This window comes from Pezoporus occidentalis, unplaced genomic scaffold (genome assembly GCF_034315485.1).
Source record: "Pezoporus occidentalis ecotype Australia unplaced genomic scaffold, CSIRO_AGI_Poc_V1 ctg26, whole genome shotgun sequence".
In the NCBI taxonomy this organism is placed as follows: domain Eukaryota; kingdom Metazoa; phylum Chordata; class Aves; order Psittaciformes; family Psittacidae; genus Pezoporus; species Pezoporus occidentalis.
The window spans coordinates 5,050,471-5,075,277 of NW_026914502.1; the positions used below are offsets into that span (position 1 = coordinate 5,050,471).

A 24,807-nucleotide genomic window follows, 5' to 3' on the forward strand; every position below is an offset into this window, starting at 1 on the left:
AGATTTTCTTGTTTCTTTAATTGTCAACTTTGTATTATTGGTTTTGAGCAGTTTTTTTCCTGCAATTTCAGTTCAAATTGATGTCCAAGGTCAACTTTTATAAGAAACATGGGAAATTAAGAGCTCTGTGTTTTTGTTTATTTCTGCAGCCTATTCCTTTTCCATGTTTAGAAACACTTGCTGTGCCAGGAAACAGCATTGTAGCTTACCAACAAAGCAATCTATATAGCAATGTTGTCTTCTGGCTTGTGTTACTGTAGATGAGAAGGCTATTTCAAAATGATCCCTTGCTGACATTTGTTCCAGAAATGTTTTCCACCTGCTGTGCAGTGACATTGCAACTGTAGCTGAAGTGTTTAATGTAGAACAGGAACCAAACTGGTAAAGCTCCCGTTTTAAGTAGAAGACCTTTGATAATATGAAAGTATTTAGTAAAATTGCTAATGTTCAGGAGGATCCTGTTAGTGTTCCACTTGTAGGAAGGCCTTGGGTTCCTTCACTGATGAGGCTAGCAAAAATATGCTTACCTGTTTATTTAGGACAAGTAGTTGTGTTGATGAGTAAGTAATTACTTGCTTGCCTTTGGGCATACAAAAATTAACAGCTTGCTGTGATGATGATAATGACAGTAATGATAATACTAATAATATTCATTAAACAGAAAAAACACAGAAACTACTGACTTGTTGTTCATGTGAGGATGGTAAGAGAAAAACTATAAGATGCCTAAAATTATATATGCCTTGCACTGAGATTTGCCTTAAACTCTAAGGCTGTGTATCATGTTGTGAACCTATATCTCCCTTTTCCTTTCTCATTAAAGGAAAAAAAAACCACCATGGTCCCAGAAGCTACTGCTATGTATATTTACTTTTAGATGTTTTGTTACATGGTATTAAATGCAAGTCACCAAGCATGCACAGGTGAAGGTCACCAGAGGTATGGTTTGATTTTAGACTGGCTAACAGCTGTGTGAACACAGCTTATGATGTGTATTTAAGTGGTGGACTTTTAAGAAATAATACGTCTTTTTCTGTTGCCCATTCCTGGTTTAAGGATGTAGATTTTCACTGCAGTTTACTCAAAACGGGGAAAAGATGTTTTGATAATTTGTGACACACTGACAATAAACTCTAAAGTGTAAACTGCTTGCATTCCCTATAATAATTCTAATGTTACTAAAAATGCTGTTGGAAGGGCTTCAGAGAATTTAAGACCAGATTTCCAGAATATCTGTCAGTTTATTTGGGTATAAATAGGGAGCTCTGCAGGAGAAAGCATTGTAATAAGTGAAATGGTGGCGTCTATAAAATGTGGTTATAAAGATAAAACCATTTTTGTAGGCTTGCAAGCGGTGTGGTTGTATAAAATTGTAAGCACAGTAACTATATATTTAGCAGTAAAAGAGGAAAAGATAATGTCATATGAAAAATGGGAAAAGATTAATGGTGTTTTCATTGATGGAAATTATTGAGAGGACAGTAAACATTTCTGTGAGTTACTTTTAGTCATAAATAAGTGATACAGAAAAAACTAGGGCATCTAACCTCAGAAAAGGAAGCTGTAGAACTAAAACTTCAGAACATTGCAGAGATTTTACTGATGTTTATGAATCACTTTGAAGTTCTCAGATAAAAGCATTTGTGACCTTTTTTATTTGTATTGGTAGTCAGCTATCAGTAAAAATTTTATAGTTTTGCTTTTGCCGTATTTACCAAAAATACTAAATAATCGCCTCTACATTGCATTTCTTTTTCTGTCTGTCCCTCCAAACAGTAAATTCACTATTACAGTCTTTCCTTATAATCTTAATTACGCTGAAAGGGATAGTACTTATTGCATGGTGCTGCCGGTTTGCACACAGGTTTATAGAAAACAAAGATCCAAGATTATATACCTGATGGACTCTTCATTAAGGACTGTAGTGATAGGACAAGGGGTAACGTGTTCAAACTTAAACAGGGGAAGTTTAGATTGGATGTAAGGAAGAACTTCTTTACTGTAAGGGTGGTGAGGCACTGGAATGGGTTGCCCAGGGAAGCTGTGAATGCTCCATCCCTGGAGGTGTTCAAGGCCAGGTTGGACAGAGCCTTGGGTGCCATGGTTTAGTGTGAGGTGTCCTTGCCCATGGCAGGGGAGTTGGAAATGAATGATCTTAAGGTCCTTTCCAACCCTAACTATTCTATGAATCTGTGATGTGACAACAAATCAAAAATATCTTAATGTGTGCAAGGACTACATTACCAGAAGTTCAGACACAGTGCTTGAAACCAAATTTTCTCTTTTGATTTATGGCTAATATGGAACATCTAGATCGTATTTTTCCCGTGTTAATATTTATCCCATATTATAGTAGTGTGTGTGTATATATATATATATATATATATATATAGTATTTATAGATAGATAGATATAAATATATATATAGTATTTATCCCGTGTTAATATTTATCCCGTATTATAGTAGTGTGTATATATATAGTATTTATAGATAGATATAGATAAATACTATATATATATATTATTTATCCCATGTTATCCCCGTATTTATCGCACAACGTATTTATCCTGTGTTAATACCACCTTCTTATATGTAATTTTTTGTTACATACTGTTTTGAAGTTTTTGGTATCCATATTGCATGAAGTGCTAGACCTCTTTGAAATATATCAGTCTTCAGAAATATATAAAATCTTCAATTGTTGTATCTCTGTTAAGAATATAGGATGATATCTTCAGCTGTTGTAAATCCAGCCCATTCTGTTAGCTACATTAATTTATAGTAGCTGAGGAGCTAGCCTTTTATTTTCTTCAAGCATGTTGGATTTACTTCCTCTAGTGGCCCTTTCTTTTTGATGGTTTACATGAAATTAACAGGTACTTCTTTAAATGTGCAATTTTTTTTTCTCTTTTTGGAGAAGATAACTGCTGTTGGCATTCTGCTGAATAAAGTGATGCAATGAAGAGTACTGTAGACATCCATAGAAACTGACGAATTGCTCTGCCATAGGTAGTGAGTGGAGTAGTCTGAGAGCATCAGAGAGGGAGAATATTTGCTGACAGCAGAAGTGAACTAATTCAAAAGCGATTAAGGCTCATCTTTATGCACAGAGCTCTACCGCAACTAATATTAAAATTTAACTGCCTCCTCATGCAATCACCAGCATCAACAAGATTGAGTTAACTGCTCAGCTCTGACAATGACAAGAAGCGGACTAAAGGAAAGTAGCACTTTGAAAAGGCTTTGCAAACTGCATCCAGTTTGCAAATTGATGACTAAAGCATTACCAGACCTGATCAAGTACTGAAAAAAAAAAGATAATTATTAACATTAATGTAAGAAATACAAAATAAACTTTGTAGCATTCATGGTTTTTTTTAGTTATTAATTTGGTAAAAGTATTCATAAATTTTGATATTGGTTTTGGCTTTTTCTCCTCCAGACTTCATGAGGAAACAAAGTTCCTGCAGTCACATTGTCTGTCAGGCTCTCTAAAGAACTGTGAAACTATTAGCCAACATGAGCTCAATAACAGAGAAATAGAATTCACAGATACAATGTTCTTTTGAGCAGAGTAGTGACAAATCATAGCATAGTTAGGGTTGGAAAAGACCTTAAGATCCTCTAGTTCCAACCCCTCTGCCATGATCACTTAAGAGTCCCCAAGCTCTTGGTTGGGTCTGTAAGTTGAAAAGCAAGTTTCAGCTACATAATGCTTACTGGACTAGAGATGCAGCCAGCTGATCAACCACTTAACCTGTCTGTTGGCTAGTCACTAAGAAAAAATATAGGTAGTTCCTCTATGATCACAGCATGTGCTGTGTCTTGTCCAACACAAACACAGATGGGGTAGGGATGCATTAGGATGTGTAGATGCTGCAGATGGAGAGATGAGGAGAGGAAGCTGTATTCTACTTTTGTGTGGCTTAGTTGCAGAATGTGTTGAGATACCAAAATAATCATGACTTTAAATTCAGACAAACGGACAGATAAACACGAGGTTTTGCTCAGAAAAGCACTTAAGCAAAGTCCCTGTTCAAGGAAGAGCATTAGTGCGTATTAACTGCTTCCCCAAAACACTGCTAAAATAACTTGAAAACAACTGAAAGGTAAAACGTGGTTTTTGGAAATAATAATCAAAAAATATTTAACAGTACTGTTGTTCAGAAAAGTGCCTGGAAGCCTTTTCTTTGTGGGAGCAAGAAAGTTTTATAAAGCAATAAATATGCTGAGTATGAAGTAATTGTACTCAATCGACTTTAAATCATTGTGTGAAGAAGCAGAGAATTATATGCTGACTTGTAATTTATGTTTCTCTTTTGACTAATGGAAGGAAGAGACACCTCACTATTTAACTTTCTTAGCATGCCTTGGAGTCTGCATTGCCCAAAGAAAATTCAGAACTACTTGAGGTTTTTCATGCATAATTGAAGCAGCAAGTAATGAATAATTAAGCAAACCAGAACTTAAAACAATAGTTCCTATTTCCAAATAATAGTCCACATACACATTTACCCAGTGGATATTCCTGTGTTCTATTCCCTGAGAACAGAGGGGTTTTTAACGTTACACTATGCAGGGCAGTAGGAGAGTCATGAGACATCCTAAGTACGTGATTATACAGACAGACAGTGGCCTGCTCCATTTCAGTTCACCGTTTCAACTGCAGCACTGAGGAGTGGCACTCCAAAGCTATAGTGTTTCACTGACTGAATATGTTCCTCATTGTCTGCTCTGCATCTTCACTGTTTCATGCTCCTCCTGAGCTCACATTTCACCTGCAAGTCCCACAGCAGTGACCTCCCCTGAATCACAGTGCAGCCATGGGACACTTTGCAGGCATTGTTCTGCATGTCTTTCCTGCCTTGGTGGAAAGTTTACACTAGGAAAACGCTCCTCCTGCCACTGCATCCCAGAAATCTCATTTTCTCCCTCCTCAGTTCTGCAGTTTGTGAGTGACTGGTCCCCGTGACATCAAAGACCTTGTACCAGTGGACAAAGTTTGAGGCATGAGAGAATTCGCTCTGTGAGGGCACACACCCTATCACTATATTAAAGACCTGTCTAGTTTTGCGGTGTCTGTCTGCTGTTGGCAGCCTGTGACTAGCTGACATTTTCAGGCAGACTCTGAAACTGCAAATCTGGTAGGATTCCTTTGTCTAATACATTTTATTTTATGTAAGTCACAGGCAGACATATGCTAGGTGATGTTTCCTAATCTGATGGTAGAATCTTGCCAGTTTCTGAAGGGGATTGCCTTTCATTTGATTCCTGTTTCCAAATAAGTTGCAGCAAATGTATTGTTCCTAGTACAGGTGGCTCCTCAGACATACTTGTAGGCCAGTGTGGGTGGTGTGTGTGTAGCAAAAGCAACTTCTTACCAGTCGCTTAGAGCAGTGGAACTAAGGAATGCATGGGAGGATTTCAGTGTCTCTTCCAGGAATAAGCATGATTATCACCATGAATTAATGTCACATAGCATTATAATAACGATGCAGATGATGTAAGTTGTTAAGAGCCCAATCCAACTGTCACAAAAGTGTCTAATTGTCAGTACCAGGACAGTTTATCAGGACTAATCCTTCTGGCCGATGACAGTAGAGTTTCAGGATGCTCATTCCCTTTTTGCTCATTCCGAGTTGCTTCCCACAGTAGCATCTGACTTTCACCATAATAAAAGTCAGCTTTCCTTTTTCCCTAATACTCAAATCTCTGCAGATGCGGTTGTCCTTTGTAACTTAAAAGTCACGAAAGCTTGTCTTTTCATAATGACTGTCTTCTTTTCATAATTGAACTGTCTTCCAAACTACTTATATTAAGGGTTTATAAATCTAAAGGTGGAGCTGTTTCTAATCACTGTTGAGATGGAGTATTAGGTTGCATAAAAGCCTGCTACCTCCTGTATGAAGACAGGCTGAGAAAGTTGGGGCTGTTCAGCCTGGAGAAGAGAAGGCTGCGTAGAGACCTCATAGCAGCCTTCCAGTATCTGAAGGGGGCCTATAGGGATGCTGAGGAGGGACTCTTCATTAGGAACTGTAGTGACAGGACAAGGGGTAATGGGTTAAAACTTAAACAGGGAAAGTTTAGATTGGATATAAGGAGAAAGTTCTTTACTGTGAGGGTGGTGAGGCACTGGAATGGGCTGCCCAGGGAGGTTGTGAATGCTCCATCCCTGGCAGTGTTCAAGGCCAGGTTGGACAGAGCCTTGGGTGAGATGGTTTAGTGTGAGGTGTCCCTGCCCATGACAGGGGGCTGGAACTTGATGATCTTAAGGTCTTTTCCAACCCTAACTATTCTATGATTTTATGAAACAGACACAAACCGATGTCCATCAGGTATTGCCAGATCTCAAGCTACGTTAAAGAAAGATGAAGTTTGCATAGATGATAATAGGTGAGAAATTTATGGCATTTGTGTACCTGATAACTGCAACTGTATTGATAGTTTTATCCTGTACCTGGTACAGAGCAGAGCAATGCTGCTGGTGCTAATTATGTGAAAAAATTGAAAAGAAGTATCAGTTCGTTGGTTACTGGCTAGGGACGGTCTGTAAAAGTCCATATTGAATGTGATGTGAAGACAGTAAGAGGGATTACGAACAAAAAGAAGAGTTTGAGATGTGTACTCTCTATTTTCAGTTCTTTCTGAGCATTTAAATGATCCATTTAAAAAAAGGTATTCAGCATTATGCAATGAATATTCAGGCCAGTCTATTCAACTGTATGAATGCATATACATATTTATGTCAGTGAATGTCAGAAATTAAGCGTTTACATGTGGAAAGAAAACCACAAGGCAAAAATGCTGTATGGCAGTTCTCAGACTTGTTGAACTAACATTCTGCTGAATTCTCTTCTGCCAGAATTCAAAGTTTCAAGGGCTGTGTTTGTGCAGCACGGTTATCACCCACATATTTTCATCTGCTGATACCTCTATACATCTAAACTACTTTTTGCTGATGTTTCTTCACACATATGCCTGATTACTGCACAGTGACCATTGGTGAAAAATGGTTTTAAAACAGCCTTGATTTATAACCTGAAGATTTCTTAAATATTTATAAATTTTCTTTAACAAATATATTCATTTTTTTCTGGCAGATATTGATGTTCGGTCATTTCTTTAATGCAGGAAAAGTAAACATCACTGCATTCACTTTTTCTTCTCGTTCACCAGTATTACCCATTGAGGTAGTTAGAATGTGTTCCTCTAAGTTATGCAATATGAGGAAAATAAAATGAAATTCTAATTTGAAGGAGGAGGGGAAGGAGGTTAATCAATACTGTGCTTTTACCATAACATACCTACTAGTGGTCTTTCAGCCTTTATAATAGATTCCTTCACTGCATGACACCCTATTATTTATAACCATCGGCAATTTGTGTGACATGCATTTTCAGCAAGTTTCTGATTTAATTTACAGTAACTAAAGTACCACATCCAAATGCTGCAGCAATTGTATATTTAATAATAATAGGGTTTATTTCAATTTGTAAAAAGGACATTTGTGGATAAAATGTAAAATAATCATTATGAAATTGGTAGGCAAAAAGCACTGGTATAAAAAATATGCCTTTATTTTCTTTGTTCCTGTTGTAGTCAGTAGCTGCAGAGGGCACTGAGCACATTCTTAAGGCCCCTAAAAATAAGATGTTTATTCATCAACTTTGGTGATTTTAAACAAGTATTTCAAATAAGCTTATTGGCGCTATCTATGCATCACTCAGCTAAGAACCGTGTTAGGATAATCGAGCACATTTCAATTAGCTGGAACATTTCACAGTGAGTGATATATAGTTAGAAGAAACATTATTGACTATCATACTTAGGGTAGGGTACACTATATTTCTGATATAAACTGGTGATTTAAGTAATTAGAAACCTCTGCCACAAATGTAAATGGACCAACTTGCAAGTTTTTTCAGAGTTCCATTAAGAACCTTCTGTTTTCAAAGTTTACCTAAACATTTCTGAAAGCTATTTAATTCAAAAACAAACAGGCAAACAAGCTAAAAGCCAACCACAACCCTGGTGTTCCCAGTATTGGACAAGTAAAATGAACACTTCTGTTGCATTCTGTCGTGGTTTAAACCCAGTCAGGTAACTCGTTCGCTCACTTCCCCCCCTTTCTTGCCCTCCCCCTGCTCTTGGAGGGACGGAGAGGAGAATCGAAAAGAATGCAACTCCCACGGGTTGAGATAAGAACAGTTTAGTAACTAAGGTATAACACAAATCACTACTGCTACCACCAATGATAATAATGATAAAGGAAATAACAAGGGAAGAGAATACATCATCTCACCACCAGCCGACCGATAACTCGCCCCCCAAGCCCGACCAAGCTCCGACCGATACCTCCTCCAACCCTGCAGACCCCCAGCCCTTCCGGCTCCCTCCCAGTTACATCCTGGGCATGACGTGCTGTGGTATGGAATACCTCTTTGGTCAGTTTGGGTCAGGTGTCCTGTCTCTGCTTCCTCCTGGCTTCCCCTCCTCCCTGGCAGAGCATGAGGCTCACAAAGTCCTTGGCCAAACCAAAACATGGCTTGTTATCAGCTCTGTTCCCGAGCTGAAAGTCAAAACACTGCACTGCACCAGCTACCAAGAAGGGGAAAAATGACTGCTACTGCTGAACCCAGGACACATTCTTAGCAAGAGGAGTGGTTTTGGTGAAGGGTAGTAAAGGAAGACATTCATCACAGCTAGTCAATCTAAAACAGATTGTGTTTGTACATGTCATGACTTTCACACAAACCTTCAGGGACCATGCTCAAAATGAAGGACGTGGTAAATTACAGACCAGTTCTGCTGATGTTTTCTACGGGGCTTTAGAGCAATTATGTCAGTAGCAGGTTGCTCCGATTCATTTCCTTTTTAAAATGTAGTTTTTTCATTACACTCAACAGCCCTTCTCCTTCCACTGCTGTGACTCTTCCTTACGCATTTGCCTTAGGCTCAGAGTTTGGAAGTAGTTTTCATTTATGTACGGTAATGGCATTAAGTTGTGCATATTGGAATAAGGTTGAAAGCTGACTCAAAATTATGTAGTTTCCTAAGCTTCAGAAGCCTGTTTATTTTACAGTTCTGTTAGCTTCAAGATAATATTTCTAATAACATGCTTATGCCTTTTTCTGCCCAGACTAACAGTGAGAGACATCTGTTTACTATCTTCGTATCTATGTTACATATTTAAGTGTTTTCCCACTGTGTTAAAATTTATACTGGCTTGTCCAGTGACCTCCTAGTAAAGATTGTTCCTCTGAGAAGATTATACTAGCCAGGGTATGCACACTTAATATTTAGTATAGAAATGCATCTTGCCTTTAACAGCCCCTGTCATAAGTGAGCCTTCATATTCTACTCTCAGTGGTAATTGGACAGAAATGATGAAGCAGGGGTTGGCAGCTAGTGTCAAGATTGGCCAGTGTTTGGCTGGCCAAGAGTGAAAGAAGGAAAATAAAGACACTCTTAATCTGCTAAAAGTTATTTCCATCCAGCATGCAATCTTTGATTTCCATTGAGAAGTGATGCTTGCATATTAAATATGCATATTTTTCTTTATTCTCTTTAAGGCTTCCCCTAAAACCTTCGCTTAAGCAGGAATATTATCAGGTATACAAGACACGGCTGCAGGTTCTAAGGTGGACTTTTTCAATAAAGACATTTTAAATGAGTTTCATACTTTCTTGACCCTCTGGAGTGAGTGCAGCTGATTCTGTGAAGGACTAACTATTCAGAGTATTTTGTGTAAGTTGTTTTCACTTACTGAAGTGACATGACAGTTAGCAGTCGCTGCATCAGATTCAAGTGCTTGATTTTGCCGTCTGCATGTAGAGTCATGATAGACACAATGAGAAGGTGAATCAAAGAGCCACTCCCAAGGAAAACATGAGCAAAAGGAAGAGGCATGTGCATTAAAGAATTTAGGCTATAAAAAGATTTTAAAATATTAAATAGAATGTTTTTTTTAAAAAATGTGTGTTCAGCAAATCAGACCAATTTGATAACTGTATTTCTTCTTTGAATAACAGTATCATCTTGTGCACTAAACTACCCAGTATTTGAAAACTGAAATGTTAAATCAAGCGTTTGAAAGGAAAATAATTGCAACGTTTGATCTGATGTCCCAGAGCTCTTTCACTGGCAGTCAGTTGCAGATGTCCCACTGGATAAAAAAGCAAGGGGGAGCCTGGCTTAGCTAATGTTTCCTGAACACTCCTGTTGTTTCCTCTACTCTTGCTTTTATTTCCTTTGCCTTCATCCACAGTATTTGGATAACTAGTTGCAACTTGTCTGCTGAAGTTAATGGTAAACCCTCTACATTGCTGCAGTGTTAATTAAATCCCATTCTTCATTGAATTAATCTACAATTGGAGGAATTGTCTTTGTGCTATACAGTCTGAATATAAGTATTTTTAGAATTGCTTTTTCCATATAATTCTAAATAATACAGAAAGCAGCTTCTAAATCATGTGCTTGATCTGTAATTGTATTGAAGTGTTCAGCGATTAATGTACATTATCTAAGTGGCTTATAAATTCTAACTTCTTATGCATTGCAAACAGCTGATGTATGATCCCATGAGTTTCTGACAAGTTGGTCAGACAGTTTCCAATAATGTATTTTGCAGTTTAGAAATGAATGATCGTTTTATTCTATTAACTCAAATCTGTCTATAAAGCAGATTATCTGATTCCTATGGCTGGTTCATATATACATATTATCAAACTGTAAGCTCAGTTTTTCAAAACTATATTGTCCTCTTGAAATTATCTAACAGGTCTTTTTATCCTGTAATTGAAGATCAATGAGGACTGAAAAATAGTTCTTTTACACGATAGGGTAATGGAGTAATGGGATTCAGGGAATTCAGTCTATAGTTCAAGGATGATGGGCTACGGTCTATCAGCAAGAGAAAAGATAGGAGCCTGCCACCTTTCCTCAACTCATACATTTTTCTGTCAAGCTAGAAACGGTCATTTCCTAATTCAACATGAGGTGAATATTTCATATCTCATTGCCATATATTCTTAGATATGATTTATTCTCATAAAGGGAAAATATTTTAACTGATATTTAGTACCCTTCTATTCCAGTTTACGGAAAGCATTCAGTTTATGCAACTCAGACTAGAATATGAAATATTTGGAGAGAGTAAATACAGCAAATGACATTTTTCTAATGTGGTGTTAAATACTAATGATCTTTAAAAATGATGGCTTTTATTTGCAAGTTGATTTTGTATGGTCAAAGAAGCAAGTTGACAGCATGGAAGAATCAAGTCTGTGCCTTTTTAGAGACCATGTGTGGCTATAGAGCTGTGTTAACATAGTTCCCTGGTGTACATTATTTTAGTGCTGGGAGAAGAACATAGCTTTATCTGCATTTATCTCCTTGACCTTTTCGTGAAACAATCAGGTTAATCGGTGCCAATTTCAGTGGTAACTTTTGTTATATGCAACATACTCTAACACTAAAAAAGTGGTTAAATTCAGATGAACAAAGGGATGTTTGCAAGATCTGTGAAGTGAAATTTCACTGTGAATAGTTTCTTGTGTTGTACCCCATAGGAGCTGAGGGAAAAAGAAACAGGTTGTCCTCCAATACCTCCACCCTCTGCCCACAGAGCCACCTGCACCAACCACACTGCTAAGGCATTAACATGATACTGAAATGTTTCTACATTGCATTTCCACATATGTATTAGTGCAGTTCCGTGCACGTTCACAGACCTATTGCAGGTTGTCCTTATCTGCTTTCCAAGCTGTCTAACATCACATTTGCTTCATTGTCTTCCTCTTTAAGATTTTTGCTTTTCTTTTATAATCGTTGGTCTGTGACACTACTGATTCATAAAGATGGCCTGACGTTTCTATGTAAGCACCCAAGATGTCAGCCACAATACTGGGCGGTGAACAATTCCAAAAGGCCAGGCTACTGCATGGAAAATCAGTTTGGATCCTGGTTTTCCGTATTCATGTATACAGTAACTTTCTGGATAAACTAAATTTTTACATCCTCATAAACATAATAAATCTAAGCAGCAGTGTGATTTTTTTCTATTTTAAGACGAAGGGTATTCTGTAAAATGTTAAAAATGTGGCTTTCTCATGCAGTTTCATGGAGAATAAGGCTAGCATCTTCAAAAATGATTTGGGTGGGTGCCATATGTGTCAGTTTTTATGAGCCAGTCACTATTATTCAGTCTATCAGTTGATAGGGATTAAAGTTAATTAAAATCAGAATCTGGAGTTTATTCTGTAATTAATTGTAATTTAAAGGATAAAAATGCGTACTGTTTTCTCTAAATAATTTTATTTCTACAGGCATCTATATAGTATTAAAAGCTGTCATTACATGTATGAGCAGCGTGAAAATAGTGCTTTGCCACTGATTCGTTAAGTTTACCATATACTAAATACATGCTGGTATGCTAGTGTCTTTGCTGTGAGAAAATATAGTTTTACTTCCTTGAAATATTTCAGCAATATTGTAATATTTTCAGGCTTACCAGACTGATACCTGAGCTGCATTTCTTTGTAACACTAAAACTACATTTTCATTGAAAATATCCAATCCAGCTCTTTCAGAGAATTTCATAGATGAAATGCATTCCCTTACTTACTGTCTGTATCTGTGTAAAATGTCTTCCCACCTTGCTGTTTGAGTTTTTTCAGTGTCAGGCAAACATTTGAAGTACCCAATATACGTGGGGTATTGTGAATTAGGTAGCAACGCGATGACATCTAGAAGCAGTAGAAAATAAAGACCTGACTCACAAGAAGTTGGGTACCTCTTACACAGTTACCAATGCGCACTGTAGGTGTTCCACCAAGTGAGAGAATGCACACAGGGGGTAAGAAAAGTGTGTGCAAGTTTTCTGCAGGACCGACAGGTTTTCCAGGGAACTCGGCTCTCATTAAGCATCTCGGTGAAAGGAAAGCACTAAGAGCTGCAGTTCACTGAGCACCTTTGAAAATCTTGCCCCATCGCAGAGATGCTTAATGGAAACTGGCGTGTTTTACAAACCAGGCCGTTAGTCCTTTCTCAATCAATAAAATTCACTGGAAGTGTAGCATTTCTCTCAGAAGGATGCGGGGTCACATATTATCTCGTACCGATAGAAGTGTAGAGCAACTGTGAAAGTAAATCATTTAAGCACAGCCTGCTCTACTGGTACTTCTGATGTCTTGATATTAGATGAAACATCTGAAGGTGTGAGCTTTACACTCTCAGCCTTATTACTGGGTGGCCAGTGTTTTGACCAGGTTTTTCTGTTCATAAAGTGTTAAAAAATGAGCTTACAGATTTGGAGGGTTTTGCTTTTTTGTTCTTTTTCTACTTAGAAATCCCTGCTTATCTACTGAGTTTGTTTAGATGCCTTTGCAGTAATTAAAGATAAAAAGATTTAATAAGGGTAAATGTTATTACAGGATACTGTTTGGATTTTAAAGCATGAAAAGATTCCATTATTCTGAGTTAAAGCAATATGAGATAGTCGCTGTAAGAACTGTGAGTTTGCATCAGGAAACAAGACTATCACAGATTTGTTGGAAGTAATACAAATGCTCCAGATTTTAATGAAAGAGATGGTTTAACTTTTGGTGACTTTCACAGCTATTTTTATGCAAAGTAACATATTCATTTCTTCTAAAAAATTATTTTTATCTAGCAATAGAACACCAAATGCTAAATTCAAACACCTACATTGTACAGAAATTTCCATTTAAAAAAAAACTTGAGGTTCCAAATTATATTGCTGGAGAGTTTTTCAAGAAACCTTTATTCATCATCATATTTTTCTCTGCAGTCTAACAGCCTACACGTCTCCGTGATAACAGGCCAGTGTCATCCCACATCATCCTCATTTGTGTGCACATTACAAACATTAACCCAGTGATCCTTGAAGGCAAATAGGTAGAATAGGGGTTGATAATCCTGTAAATTCAAAGAGCAACAGCGAGTCCAATAAAAGAGAGAATAGCCCTCAAATCATCTTTGACTGTGTCACAGTTAAAATGTGGAAAAAGCTTCAGGTTTTGGATGATACTAATGATCTGAAAGAAAAAAAATATTAGATTCACCAAAGATGATTAAGGATTTTAAAAAGTCTATCAGACTTTTCCTGGGTGGAAAACTGTGTTTGAGAAAAGGGTGGTTAGAAAAACTAACAAAACCTTTCCCCTCAAAAGAAGTGTTTCCTAAAATTTTTAAGTTACTTCTTAGTTTCCATAGAACAAGAGTGGTTTGTTGTTTCTTATTCCATAATATAGAGTAGTGTGGAATAATAGGCAGATTTCTGTTTCTCTCCTTCACTCTGTTTTTCTGATATGGATCAGTGAGTGAATTTGTGCCATCACTGTACACAGACGTATGTGGGTGGCTCTCTGAAGTCCTTATTTCTTAAAAGCAAATGCATTAAATTTGTAAAACTGTTAGCAAATGATAATAGTATAAAAATATGTGTTTATTTATTTAACTTTTTAAAGGAATATAAAAGAATTCCAACTGAAGTTAAAAGCTAAATGTGAGATATTGGGCCAAATATTCCAGATTATTCACCTTCAAGGAAGTTCAGAAACATAGCTGACATTTATTTTCACGATAGTAACTGTAATGAAATGTGTTCTTCTGTTTACTGTTTTTTCTTAACCTTTTGCTATTGACTTCTAACAGTGAAATAATATATAGTATCATGTACGCTAGCAACAATCAGTCCGGGGACTGCCATTTGGATACTAGTGTATGCTTTTTTAGGGGGATGCACTCACCTTTACTTGCTTTGCAGTATTTCCTGAGACCATAACATCAATTGTCCACTTCTGCCCACCAAGTAGAGGCTTACTGATGCAATAAAAAGTTAGTCTGAGTATTAAGGTGGGAAAAGAACTGTTTGAAACGTTAGATGCTTTCTGTCAGGCAGCTAGGATTTAACTGGAACACACTCAGTTATAAAACCGGTTTTCATTGATCTGAGTGTTGGAATTCTTAACTGTAGTTTATTTTCCCTTTGATTTTGAAATCCATAAGTGCCAGTCATAGCTTTAAGAGTGAAAACCATTGGCATGGGAGTCTAAATTAAAATTGATGAATTGAGACTGCTAGTGACCACTACCTCAGCCAAACACAAATGCCACGACTGTAGCTCTTGCTGCACGCTTCACTTGAAGTGTGACGAATTAGGCAAGAAGTTGATTACTAACTCAGAATGAAGATGATGATGCTGATTGGAAAAGGCATCATAAAACAACTTCTTTATTTGCAGCAATCCCATCTGATATATCAACAAATACAGAAGCACTAACAAAAATGAGTCTGATTGAAAAAGTGGGCATTTGTTATGGGTGTATATGTCTGTGGCAATAGCTATGTGTATGTGAAGGTGACTTTCCTTTGAGAATGTGTTTGGCAGCTTAAAAACGTAAGAGCAAATTGAAAGATGCATGAGACAGTTTTGTACCTAGGTTGTAGGTTGTTAGGGGTTAGGTACATATATCTCTATCACCACTGACTAGATATTACAGTTGCTGTCAACTGTCCTAGTGGCAGCAAGTGCCAGGATGAACAATGACTCTTTAAGAGAGTATGACCTTAAAGACCAAGCGGAGCTGTAAATCTTATATCTCTTTAACTAGTCTCTCATTTATTTCACTTTATGTCCACTATGCACAGATTCAAAAGGAGGCACAACAGCACTCAGGAATTGACTGGACAACAGTTTCCCTATTCTAAAGTTTCAGATTTAATGCTAGTTTCAGCATCAGTGAGACTATTTCACAACTGATGAGTTACATGTTCTTTCTAGCAACGCATTAGTTACTCATTAGTAGTGTGAAAAGACCCTTAGGAGTATATAGATTGGTGAAATAGTTCTCCATTTGCCTCAGGTAAAGAAAAATATTTTTAAAAACCTACAAAAGCTGAAGTCCGTGCAACTGAGTCTTTACCTCCTAAAACAAAGACATAAGTGTTTGAAGTTGAAGATTTAATGAGTTAATACAGAGCTCTCAATGCAAGTGTGAATGTATAAATAAGAGTACTAAGCTGAGCTCTTTTTCCCTTGTGGTTACCAAGCAGCTTGCTTGGCACTCCCTTTCCTACCCTTGCACTCCCTTCCTGGTCTCATGCTTGATTTCCATTCCCACTGCAAAGTTGATGGTATCGTTTGTGGGTATTGTTCTGCCTTGGAGTGACTGGTACTGCATACATTCATGCATACATACATACATACATACATCATCAGTTGTCATGGGAAGATTGCTCTATGTTACTTAATCCTGGGGGGCATAGACTTAAAGATAAAAATTGCTTTAGCCCTTCAAGTGAGTGACATGAGCACACATCGTACTTTCAGTATTCTCTGCAGTTTTAAGTGTTGTACCATTTTGCTAATCATGAAGTGAGGTAGCTGCTGTATATGTACAGTCTGTCACTGTGCAAAGCCTGTTTATTCTGGAGAGAACTGTACAGATTTAATAAGGGTTTGTCACTATGCTACATCATTCTGCCTATATAGTTAGCACTCTTCCAATATTGCTACCATACACATTTCCACAACTTGAAGACTCAACCATAAACACGTTCAACTTACAGTTTTTGTTATGGTGCCTCAGACCAAGTGTTAAATTCAGTAAACTCTTACAATAATTGTATTAGTCTGGTATCATGCCCAGAAAGGTCTTATTACTTCAGAAACCTTTTCTTGTACAACTAAAACTTGCCTTGCAGCAGAGAAACTGTTGCAAGACACTAGATAATAAAGACAGAACAACTGCTGCACGAGAACTGAATGCTTAAAAGAAAGTGAGTAGTGAAAGGAAAAACACCAAAGCCCTGTGTATGGGTTGCATAGAAAGCTGTGACTTCTGACTTCATTTTGGAAGGACAGCTTTCTACTCTGTTCAGACTCTGGTGTCTTGTAATACCTGCCTGCATATTGTAGGTACTGTCTGAACCCCAGTGGTAGGGCTGAATAAAGGGATGCCGAGACCTTGAAAGACAGTTTGCAGTCTTCATGCAGTTCACTGAAGCTTATGTAGCTGTACATGAGCTCACTAGAGAAGCACTCAAATATTCGGGTATGTTTGCAGTCTCTTTCCTCTGGCACTATTCGAATTTTTCAGCGTTGAATCTGAAGATAGACCATTTGCTTTATTACTGCTTTATCACAGCTGTGTGGTTCTGAGTTACCGGGTGGGCTTAAACCATGACACAAACACAGAAGAGATTCCTTAAATTCTGTCCAAGAAGAAGACCTCACCATAAGCAGTGTAGCAGCAAATGCCACTCGGTGTATTGATAAGTGGTGAGGCAGTGCTGTATGCTCTCTTCTGCAAAGTTCACACAGAGGGAACCCAACCCCCTTTCTTCCACCTTTGGGATCGCCACAGTCAAATGACTGCGTGGTATAACAGCCTTTATTGATATGTTCTGAACATCCAGATTTATTTACAGGGGCACCCTGCAGCAGTGCCCAGTGTGCGGCCACCATGGGCAGGGACATCCCTCTGGGCCCCTCAGGCACAGGCCCTGCCTCAGGGCCAGCAGCCCAAAGGCCTTTCACCAAGGGATGCTGGGCGAGGGGGCAGCAGCAGCAGGGCTGCGGAGGGCAGGGCTGCGGGGGAACCGTCACCCCCATGTCATAGCGCCAGCACCCGGCAATGCAGCATCACAATGCTCTGGGGCAGTGTAAGTCCAGCGCCCTCCCCTCTCCCACTGCCAGAGTGCCCGGCGCTGCCACCAGGACAGAGCTGGCAGCCTGAGGGCATCCGAGAGGAAGCCCTTGAGGCATCGGGGGAATTACTGGGAGGGGGAGGGAGCTGATGGGGGCAACACTTGAAGCTGCAGGAAGCTGCAGGAGGTTCCGTGCTGCTGTTCCAGCTCCTGGAGGGGCCACGCTCAAAGCTCATCGGATGGATGGATAGATGGATGTATGGATGGAAATCCTGCTTCAGGCGTCGGGGAGCTCACCACCCTCATGTCCTCAGCACCAGGGAATTAGGTGAGGAGGGTGCTGAGGGAGGGAACATGAAGCTGCAGGACGTTCTCTGCTGCAGTTGCAGCTCTTGGAGGCGCCATGCTCAAAGCTCATCAGATGGATGGATAGATGGATGGATGGAAATCCTGCTTTAGTCATCAGAGAGCTCACCAACCTCATGTCCTCAGCACCAGGGAATTCGGTGAGGAAGGTGCTGAAGGGGTGAACATGAAGCTGCAGGAGATTCTCTGCTGCAGTTGCAGCTCTTGGAGGGGCCATGCTCAAAGCTCATCTGATGGATGGATAGATGGATGGATGGAAATCCTGCTTCAGTCGTCGGGGAGCTCACCATCCTCATGTCCTCAGCACCAGGGAATTAGGTGAGGAGGCTGCTGAGGGAGGGAACATGAAGCTGCAGGAGATTCTCTGCTGCAGTTGCAGCTCTTGGAGGGGCCATGCTCAAAGCTCGTCTGATGAATGGACAGATGGATGCATGGATGGAAATCCTGCTTCAGTCGTCGGGGAGCTCACCATCCTCATCTCCTGGGGAGAGAGTGGCAGCAGCCAGAAGAAGTAGAATGCACAGTTGGTTCAGTGCCCTCCCCCAGTGCTCTGGAGCTCCACTCCCAAGCACAGGAAGATTCTTGCTCTGAGGATTCATCAGACCATTGGCATTTTGGTGTTGTTGGAAGCCCCTGCGATGGCTCCAGACAGAGGCAGAAAAGGCAGTGCCAGCGTCCCCTTGTCCCCTCAGAGGCATAAGCAGCGTGTGGATCAGGAGCAGGTCTTGCTCACATGCTCAGGGAGCAGCCGATCGCCAGCACTGGGGTCAGGAAGGAATTTTCCCCCGGGGCAGATTGGCACGGGTCCCCGGGGGTTTTTTGCCTTCCTCTGAGCACCGAGCATCACCACTTGTCAGGGCTCCTGGGGCCATTCTGGCTGCGTTATCGCCTGGTGCTCGTGCAGCACGAAGGTGGCCCCTGGTGTCCTGCAGCTGGGGGGGGAAGGCTTTTTTCTCCCCAGGCTGGACTAGCAAGCGGCCCTGGGGTTTTTTGCCTTCCTCCGCAGCCGAGCACAGCCCCTTCATGGGGCTCCTTTGGCTCACTGTGTCCCAAAGGCAGCTGCTCGTGCTCCACGCAGGTGGCCCTCGTGCCCCGCATCCGGGGGGAGGCAGCCTCCTGGACTCCCACGGTGGCCCCAGCGAGGCCCCGGGACTCGCTGCTGTCCTCTGTAGCATTGAGCACCCCCCCTTGTCAGCTCTTCCCTGGCCCTTTCTGGCTGGCTGCTTCCTGCACTGCTCTCGCACCACCACGGCACCGCTCCTGCCCTGCCTTTCCTTTGTCAGGCTGCAAGGGAGGTTTTTCCAGCTCAAGTGAAGGGTCTAAACTAAACCAGACTGAAATCAACTAAACTAAGCTAAACTGAACCCAGACAAGTAAAATAACTTTATTTCTGAATAACTGAAATATCTTTCCACCTGTAACCGTTCTGATTTGTGTCTTTGAAAGTGCTTCTGGTGCTGAAATTTCCCTTGGCATTTCATGTAAATAGTATTCTCCTAATTGTACAACTAATTGTGAGTGGAGGGAATGGAATGGAACAGAATAAAATGGAATGGAATGGAATGGAACGGAGTACAACAGAAGGCTATGCTATGTTATGCGTATAGAATCACGGAATAGTTAGGGTTGCAAAGAACCTTATGCTCATCTAGTTCCAGCCCCTTGCCTTGAGGAGGGACACCTCACACTAAAGCATGTCACCCAAGGCTCTGTCGAACCTGGCTGGAGCTTGTGGATCCATAACACCCTTGGGCAACCCATTCCAGCACCTCACCACCCTTACAGTAAAGAACTGTTTCCTTATATCTAACCTAAATTTGTCCCATTTAAGTTTAAACCCATCAACCCTTGTCCTGTCCCTGCCGTCCTTGATGGAGATTTCCTCTCCAGTATCCAGGCCCCCTTCAGATACTGGAAGGCTGCTATGAGGTCTCCACGCAGCCTTCTCTTCTCCAGGCTGAACAGCCCCAACTTTCTCAGCCTGTCTTCATACAGGAGGTGCTCCAGTCCCTGATCATCCTCATGGCCCTCCCTCTGGACTTGCTCCAACAGCTCCATGTCCTTCTTACGTGATACTTAACTGAGGGGTTGTTCTACACAACTGAGTCACTTACTTGTGTTTCATGAGTGTTGCAGGGAAAACCTGCTCGGTCCAGAGGGTTTAAACCAAATTGGGTTCAAAACACTTGGAGCTTTCAAGAACTTGGAATTAGGCAGCAGTCAGTGAAGTGTTGCATTCAAGCAGTTATACAAGAGGTAAAGCCCCACACTAGACACATGAATGCTTATAAACGCAAGCAAATATCTAAAGAGCCTGTACAAGAAACATTACCCTGTGGAACAAACTGTCCTGGGCTCAGCAGTAGCAGTCATTTTTCTCCTTCTTAGTAGCTGGTGCAGAACTGTGGTTTTGACTTTCAGCCTGGGAACAGCACCGATAACACTTATGCTTTCAGTTCTTGCTAAGTAACAGTTATTCTGACGAAGGACCTTCTGAGTCTCGTGCTCTGCCAGGGAGCAGGAGGAAGCAGAGACAGGACACCTGACCCAAGCTAGCCAAACCAAAGCACGTCATGCCCACTATGTAAACTGGGGGCAGTTACCGAGAAGAGCTAGGTCACTGTTCAGGTCAGGCTGGGTATCGGTTGGCAGGTGGTGAGCGGTTGTATTCTCTTCCCTTGTTATTTCCCTTATTATTATTATTATTGGTAGTAGCAGCAGTGGTTTGTGTTATACCTTAGTTACTGGACTGTTCTTATCTTAACCTGTGGGAATTACATTCTTTCCCTTCTCCTTGCCATCCCTCTGGGAGCCAGGGGAGGAATGGGAGGGGAGTGAGGAAATGGATGTGTGGTTTTCCGGGTTGCCAGCTGGGCTTAAACCACGGCAATCACTAATACCATAAAAGACTTGATGCTTTTTACAGCCTCTTTAGAGGAAGCCTGGATGCATTGTTAGCATGATTTGATATTCAGGAGTCTACCATTTGCATCATCAAAAAACACCATTTTGAAATCCAATTTGTATAGAATTATTAAAGTTGTATTACTACATTACTCAGATAAAATCTGCTAATTTGGTTTTTATTTTTCAGAGAAGTCTCCTGTAATTATGGTGAAAATATGCTTAATAACTCATTATGTCCTGTGGGATCTATGGAGAGTGGGAAGAAATAGAAAATATTGCATTCAACATTAGAAAATATTCTGCTATCTCACTTAGTTGAGCCAGCTAAGTACAGCCTTTCAGTCTGTTGACAGTAGAGTGAATTGTAGGTCCCTGGTTTGACCTGCAGAGGAGTCACTGATGTAATACATTAACATATGCAGTAGTTTGGTAGTGTAAAACCTCCTATCATGCACTTATCTCAGTAGGCAATTAATTTATTTTAATTCATCAAATTTTAGAGAATGTTTAAAGGGCAATTTGTGGTCAGGATATCTTGCAATTCAAAAGTGTTTTAATTGTTTCCTAAATGAATGGGTTTCAGGCATTTGATTGATGCTCGTATTGCTCCGTTTGATATGCCTGAGTACCTCAATGAAAACGTATTTAGGAATAGATGCTCCTTAAATACACTGAAGCTATCACAGATTCTCCTGTGGCTTTTTCAGTGAAGACCTGTGTGTAACCATTTACCAGCATACTTTTTAGCAAAGATATTTAACTACTCTACATTCAAAATGAGGCATCAGCTAGGTGTTGAGTCTCTTTAAAGACTTAACACTGATGTCACAACATTTTCTTTTATTGCTGGTAACTGAACTCTTCTCTCAGCCATACATAAGACAACGCTACTTATAAAATTGGTTCCACTTAATTCATCTCTGGAAATTTTAATTATCCTTGTACTGTCCCTTCATAAGAACATGCCTTTACTTTGAACTTTGTTAATTTAATAACTTGTGCTTTTCTTTTGCATTAAGTTTTAAGAACTACTTTTTTTCATATCCAGTGATATCACTGACAGGATGTAAGAAAGCAATAAATTAATACATTTATAGAGTCTTTATGTAAAGTTCAACCTGCCTAATTTCATCCTTCCACTTCTTAATAGATTCTGTATCAGTGTTTTTTGTAAAAACACCTTTTTTGGGGTGTTTTGGTTTTTTTGTGTTTTTTTTTTATTATTAACCTTAAAAATGAAGCTATTTGTAGCATGAGTAGCAAGACTGGTATGATTTAATTTCCTTCAGATTGGTGCTTCGGGCTGTTTCTTGTGATTCCTACTGATTTGCCTAGAGTATTGACAGTAATTGCTGGGACTAGTTCACAGTTACACATATATTGTTGGATCTGTCTTTATGTAGATATTGATTCTCAGGGAAGTTATAGAAATACATCTTTTGTACTTCTCTAAGTTTGTCTGAAATTCACCAGTTGCCTCTAAAGCTGTTTGTGAAGAACTAACAACAAGAGGGCAGATGATGGGCAGTCATCCTGCTCCCATAAAATGCTTTTGAGCAAGAGAAATTTGATTTTCTTTTAAAAAGGCAGTATTTCATCTTACCTGGAATTGTATTTTGTTTTGCTTGCTGAAGACACAGACAATGACAAAGCCTGAATAAATTCATTACAGTTTTTCACTCTAATCAGGCCTGTGTTTTCTATGTATAAACACGCATATGGACCTATATAAAAAATATATGTGCATGCATCCATCTATGCCTGTTTATGCAAATAGAGGGGAAGAACTTAAAAATTAAGTTTGACACATTTTGGCTTCTTTGACAGGCAGTATTTGGCAAGTACCAGCTTTGTTCTCTATGCTGTGGTGTGGTGCCGTTCCACATCTCTCTGCATCTTTGCTGTTGTTAAAGACCAAATAGGGACATTTCTGCCATTTGGAGAATGGGCTCTTTGCTTTATTACATTGCATCTCGTCATAGCAGGCTTAGAACAGTTATATCAGAAAATAAGCAATAATCCCTCTTTTCCCTTAGCTATAGGAAGACGGTAAGAGCAGGAGTCTCACCCTAAAACTGACTGAAGGGCCCACGCTCCAGCTCTGATTTGGGGTGCCTGAGCAGCATGGTCAGGGGTGGCTGCTGATGCCCGTTGCCAGCTGATGGCAGTGCCTTTTCTCTGTGTCCTCAGAAACAAGGCTGATGCCAGCTCTTGCTCTTTCCTAGGACAGAACAGCTTTCAGCGTAGATTTTTGTCTAATGCTTGGGTACAGAGGGACCGTGAAAGCTTTTACAAGTTAAGGTTTGCTTTTCAATCACTGTTAAATCAGCATCACAGTAAACCCTCTGGATGTCATGCCTCACAGTCATGTAGGTGACAGATCTGTCATGTCATGTCAGACCTCAGTGAAAACTGAAAAGGGAGAGACCCTCCCTCCCACAGCTGCTGTACTGGAGAGGGTTGTGCATTGATCTGGAAGCTGAGATTTCTGCATGCCCTTTGACTTTTATCAGTCAAAGCCTCACACTTCTGTACTCAGGGCAGCAGCTACTTTTTCACTCTGAAGTCACCCAAAAAATTGGACGAGGTCATTTCTGGCAGACCTGACCTCTTCAGGATAGCCTTTCTTTTTTGCCAAAATTAAGTTTCTTCTGATACTCATCCATGACAATGTGTAAACTTCGTGTGGACTAACTTGAGTTAATTAGGAATTGGTTTAAATTCAGTTGAAATAAGTAATATATAATCTGTAAAAAAAGGGGGAAAACAGATTCTGCACTATATTTATTATCCTTTCGGGAAAGTATTTAAAAGTTATTTATGTTAAACCATCTCAGCATTCTCTCAGCAAGGGTCTCAGTTTCTGGTGTCGTACACAAATATTTTTGTATGCTTGTCACCAGATAGAAATAACAGGTGAAATCCCACAAAATCCTTAAGTCCTGAAAACAGTAGGTCCCCAGGGAAGAGCTAATGTTTGAGAACATTCTAATGAGAATAGGGAAATCTTTCCTTCTTGCTAGCTATACTGCAGATAAACAGAACTTCATGAAGGAGAGCTGATAAGGCAGCCCTTTCCTCACCACCAAATCCATGCCTTTATTTGGTTCTCAAGCTTTCTGCATATGCAAGTTATGTGTGAATATGCAATTTAAATTACTAGAGCCAAAGCTGCAGGCTTGGAAATTATCAGAGCTCATTTTCTGTACTCTTGAATTACACAGAGGTCACTTGTTGGGTGCCTTGGGGCTCTGGAAACAACGCTGTGAGAAAGGATGCAGCCAGGGAAAAGAGTGAATGACATCTTTGTATTTCTAAAGACAGAACAGAAATAGAAATACCCCAAGCAGCAAAGAGCTAAAGACATTTTGTTTTCCACATATGCTACAGAGTGGAGATTGTGACAGTTCTGATACTTCTGGCGTTTTCATGTTGATTTCTAGACCTGTAGTGTTCAGATAAGCTGTGAGTAAGCTCTCCAGTTTGTGGCTCAATAGCAAACCCGTCAGTAATCTGAATGCAGCACATCACTTGTTATTTTATTATTTTTAATGCTACTGCTACTACTACTAGTACTGTTGCTATACTACTATAATTTTAAGTATCACCATCCCTGCTGTGATCCTTATGAACTGGCAAGTGCTTGAGAGTTAAAGGAAAAGAGAGTTGGGTTATAACTTTTCCTGCCAAGCTGCAAGATGCTAAACTTATTTGTGATGGAATTCTTCAGGTCAGGTAAGGAATCCAGTTTCCATTTCAAATCAGTGTTTCAAAAGAACGTATTTATTGCATTTGCTAAATCTCGGTTTAGGAATGTGTTGTATGGGCATTTATTTAGTTCTTTGGCTGAGCTAATTGTA

The 24,807-nt window shown here is 39.8% G+C and overlaps 1 protein-coding gene across 9 annotated transcripts in view; it reads left to right on the plus strand.

Moving 5' to 3' along the window:
* The window catches only part of EPHA6 (EPH receptor A6), a 471,056-nt gene that overhangs the window by 250,261 nt on the left and 195,988 nt on the right, over positions 1–24,807 (plus strand). Inside the window, exon 6 of one of the 9 annotated variants that reach the window (XM_062624018.1) lies at positions 480–560. The exons of the other annotated variants lie outside the window; for them this stretch is intronic. Coding sequence (XP_062480002.1) covers positions 480–560 — 81 coding nt within the window. The remainder of the gene's footprint in view (positions 1–479; positions 561–24,807) is intronic. 9 annotated transcript variants of the gene reach the window in all.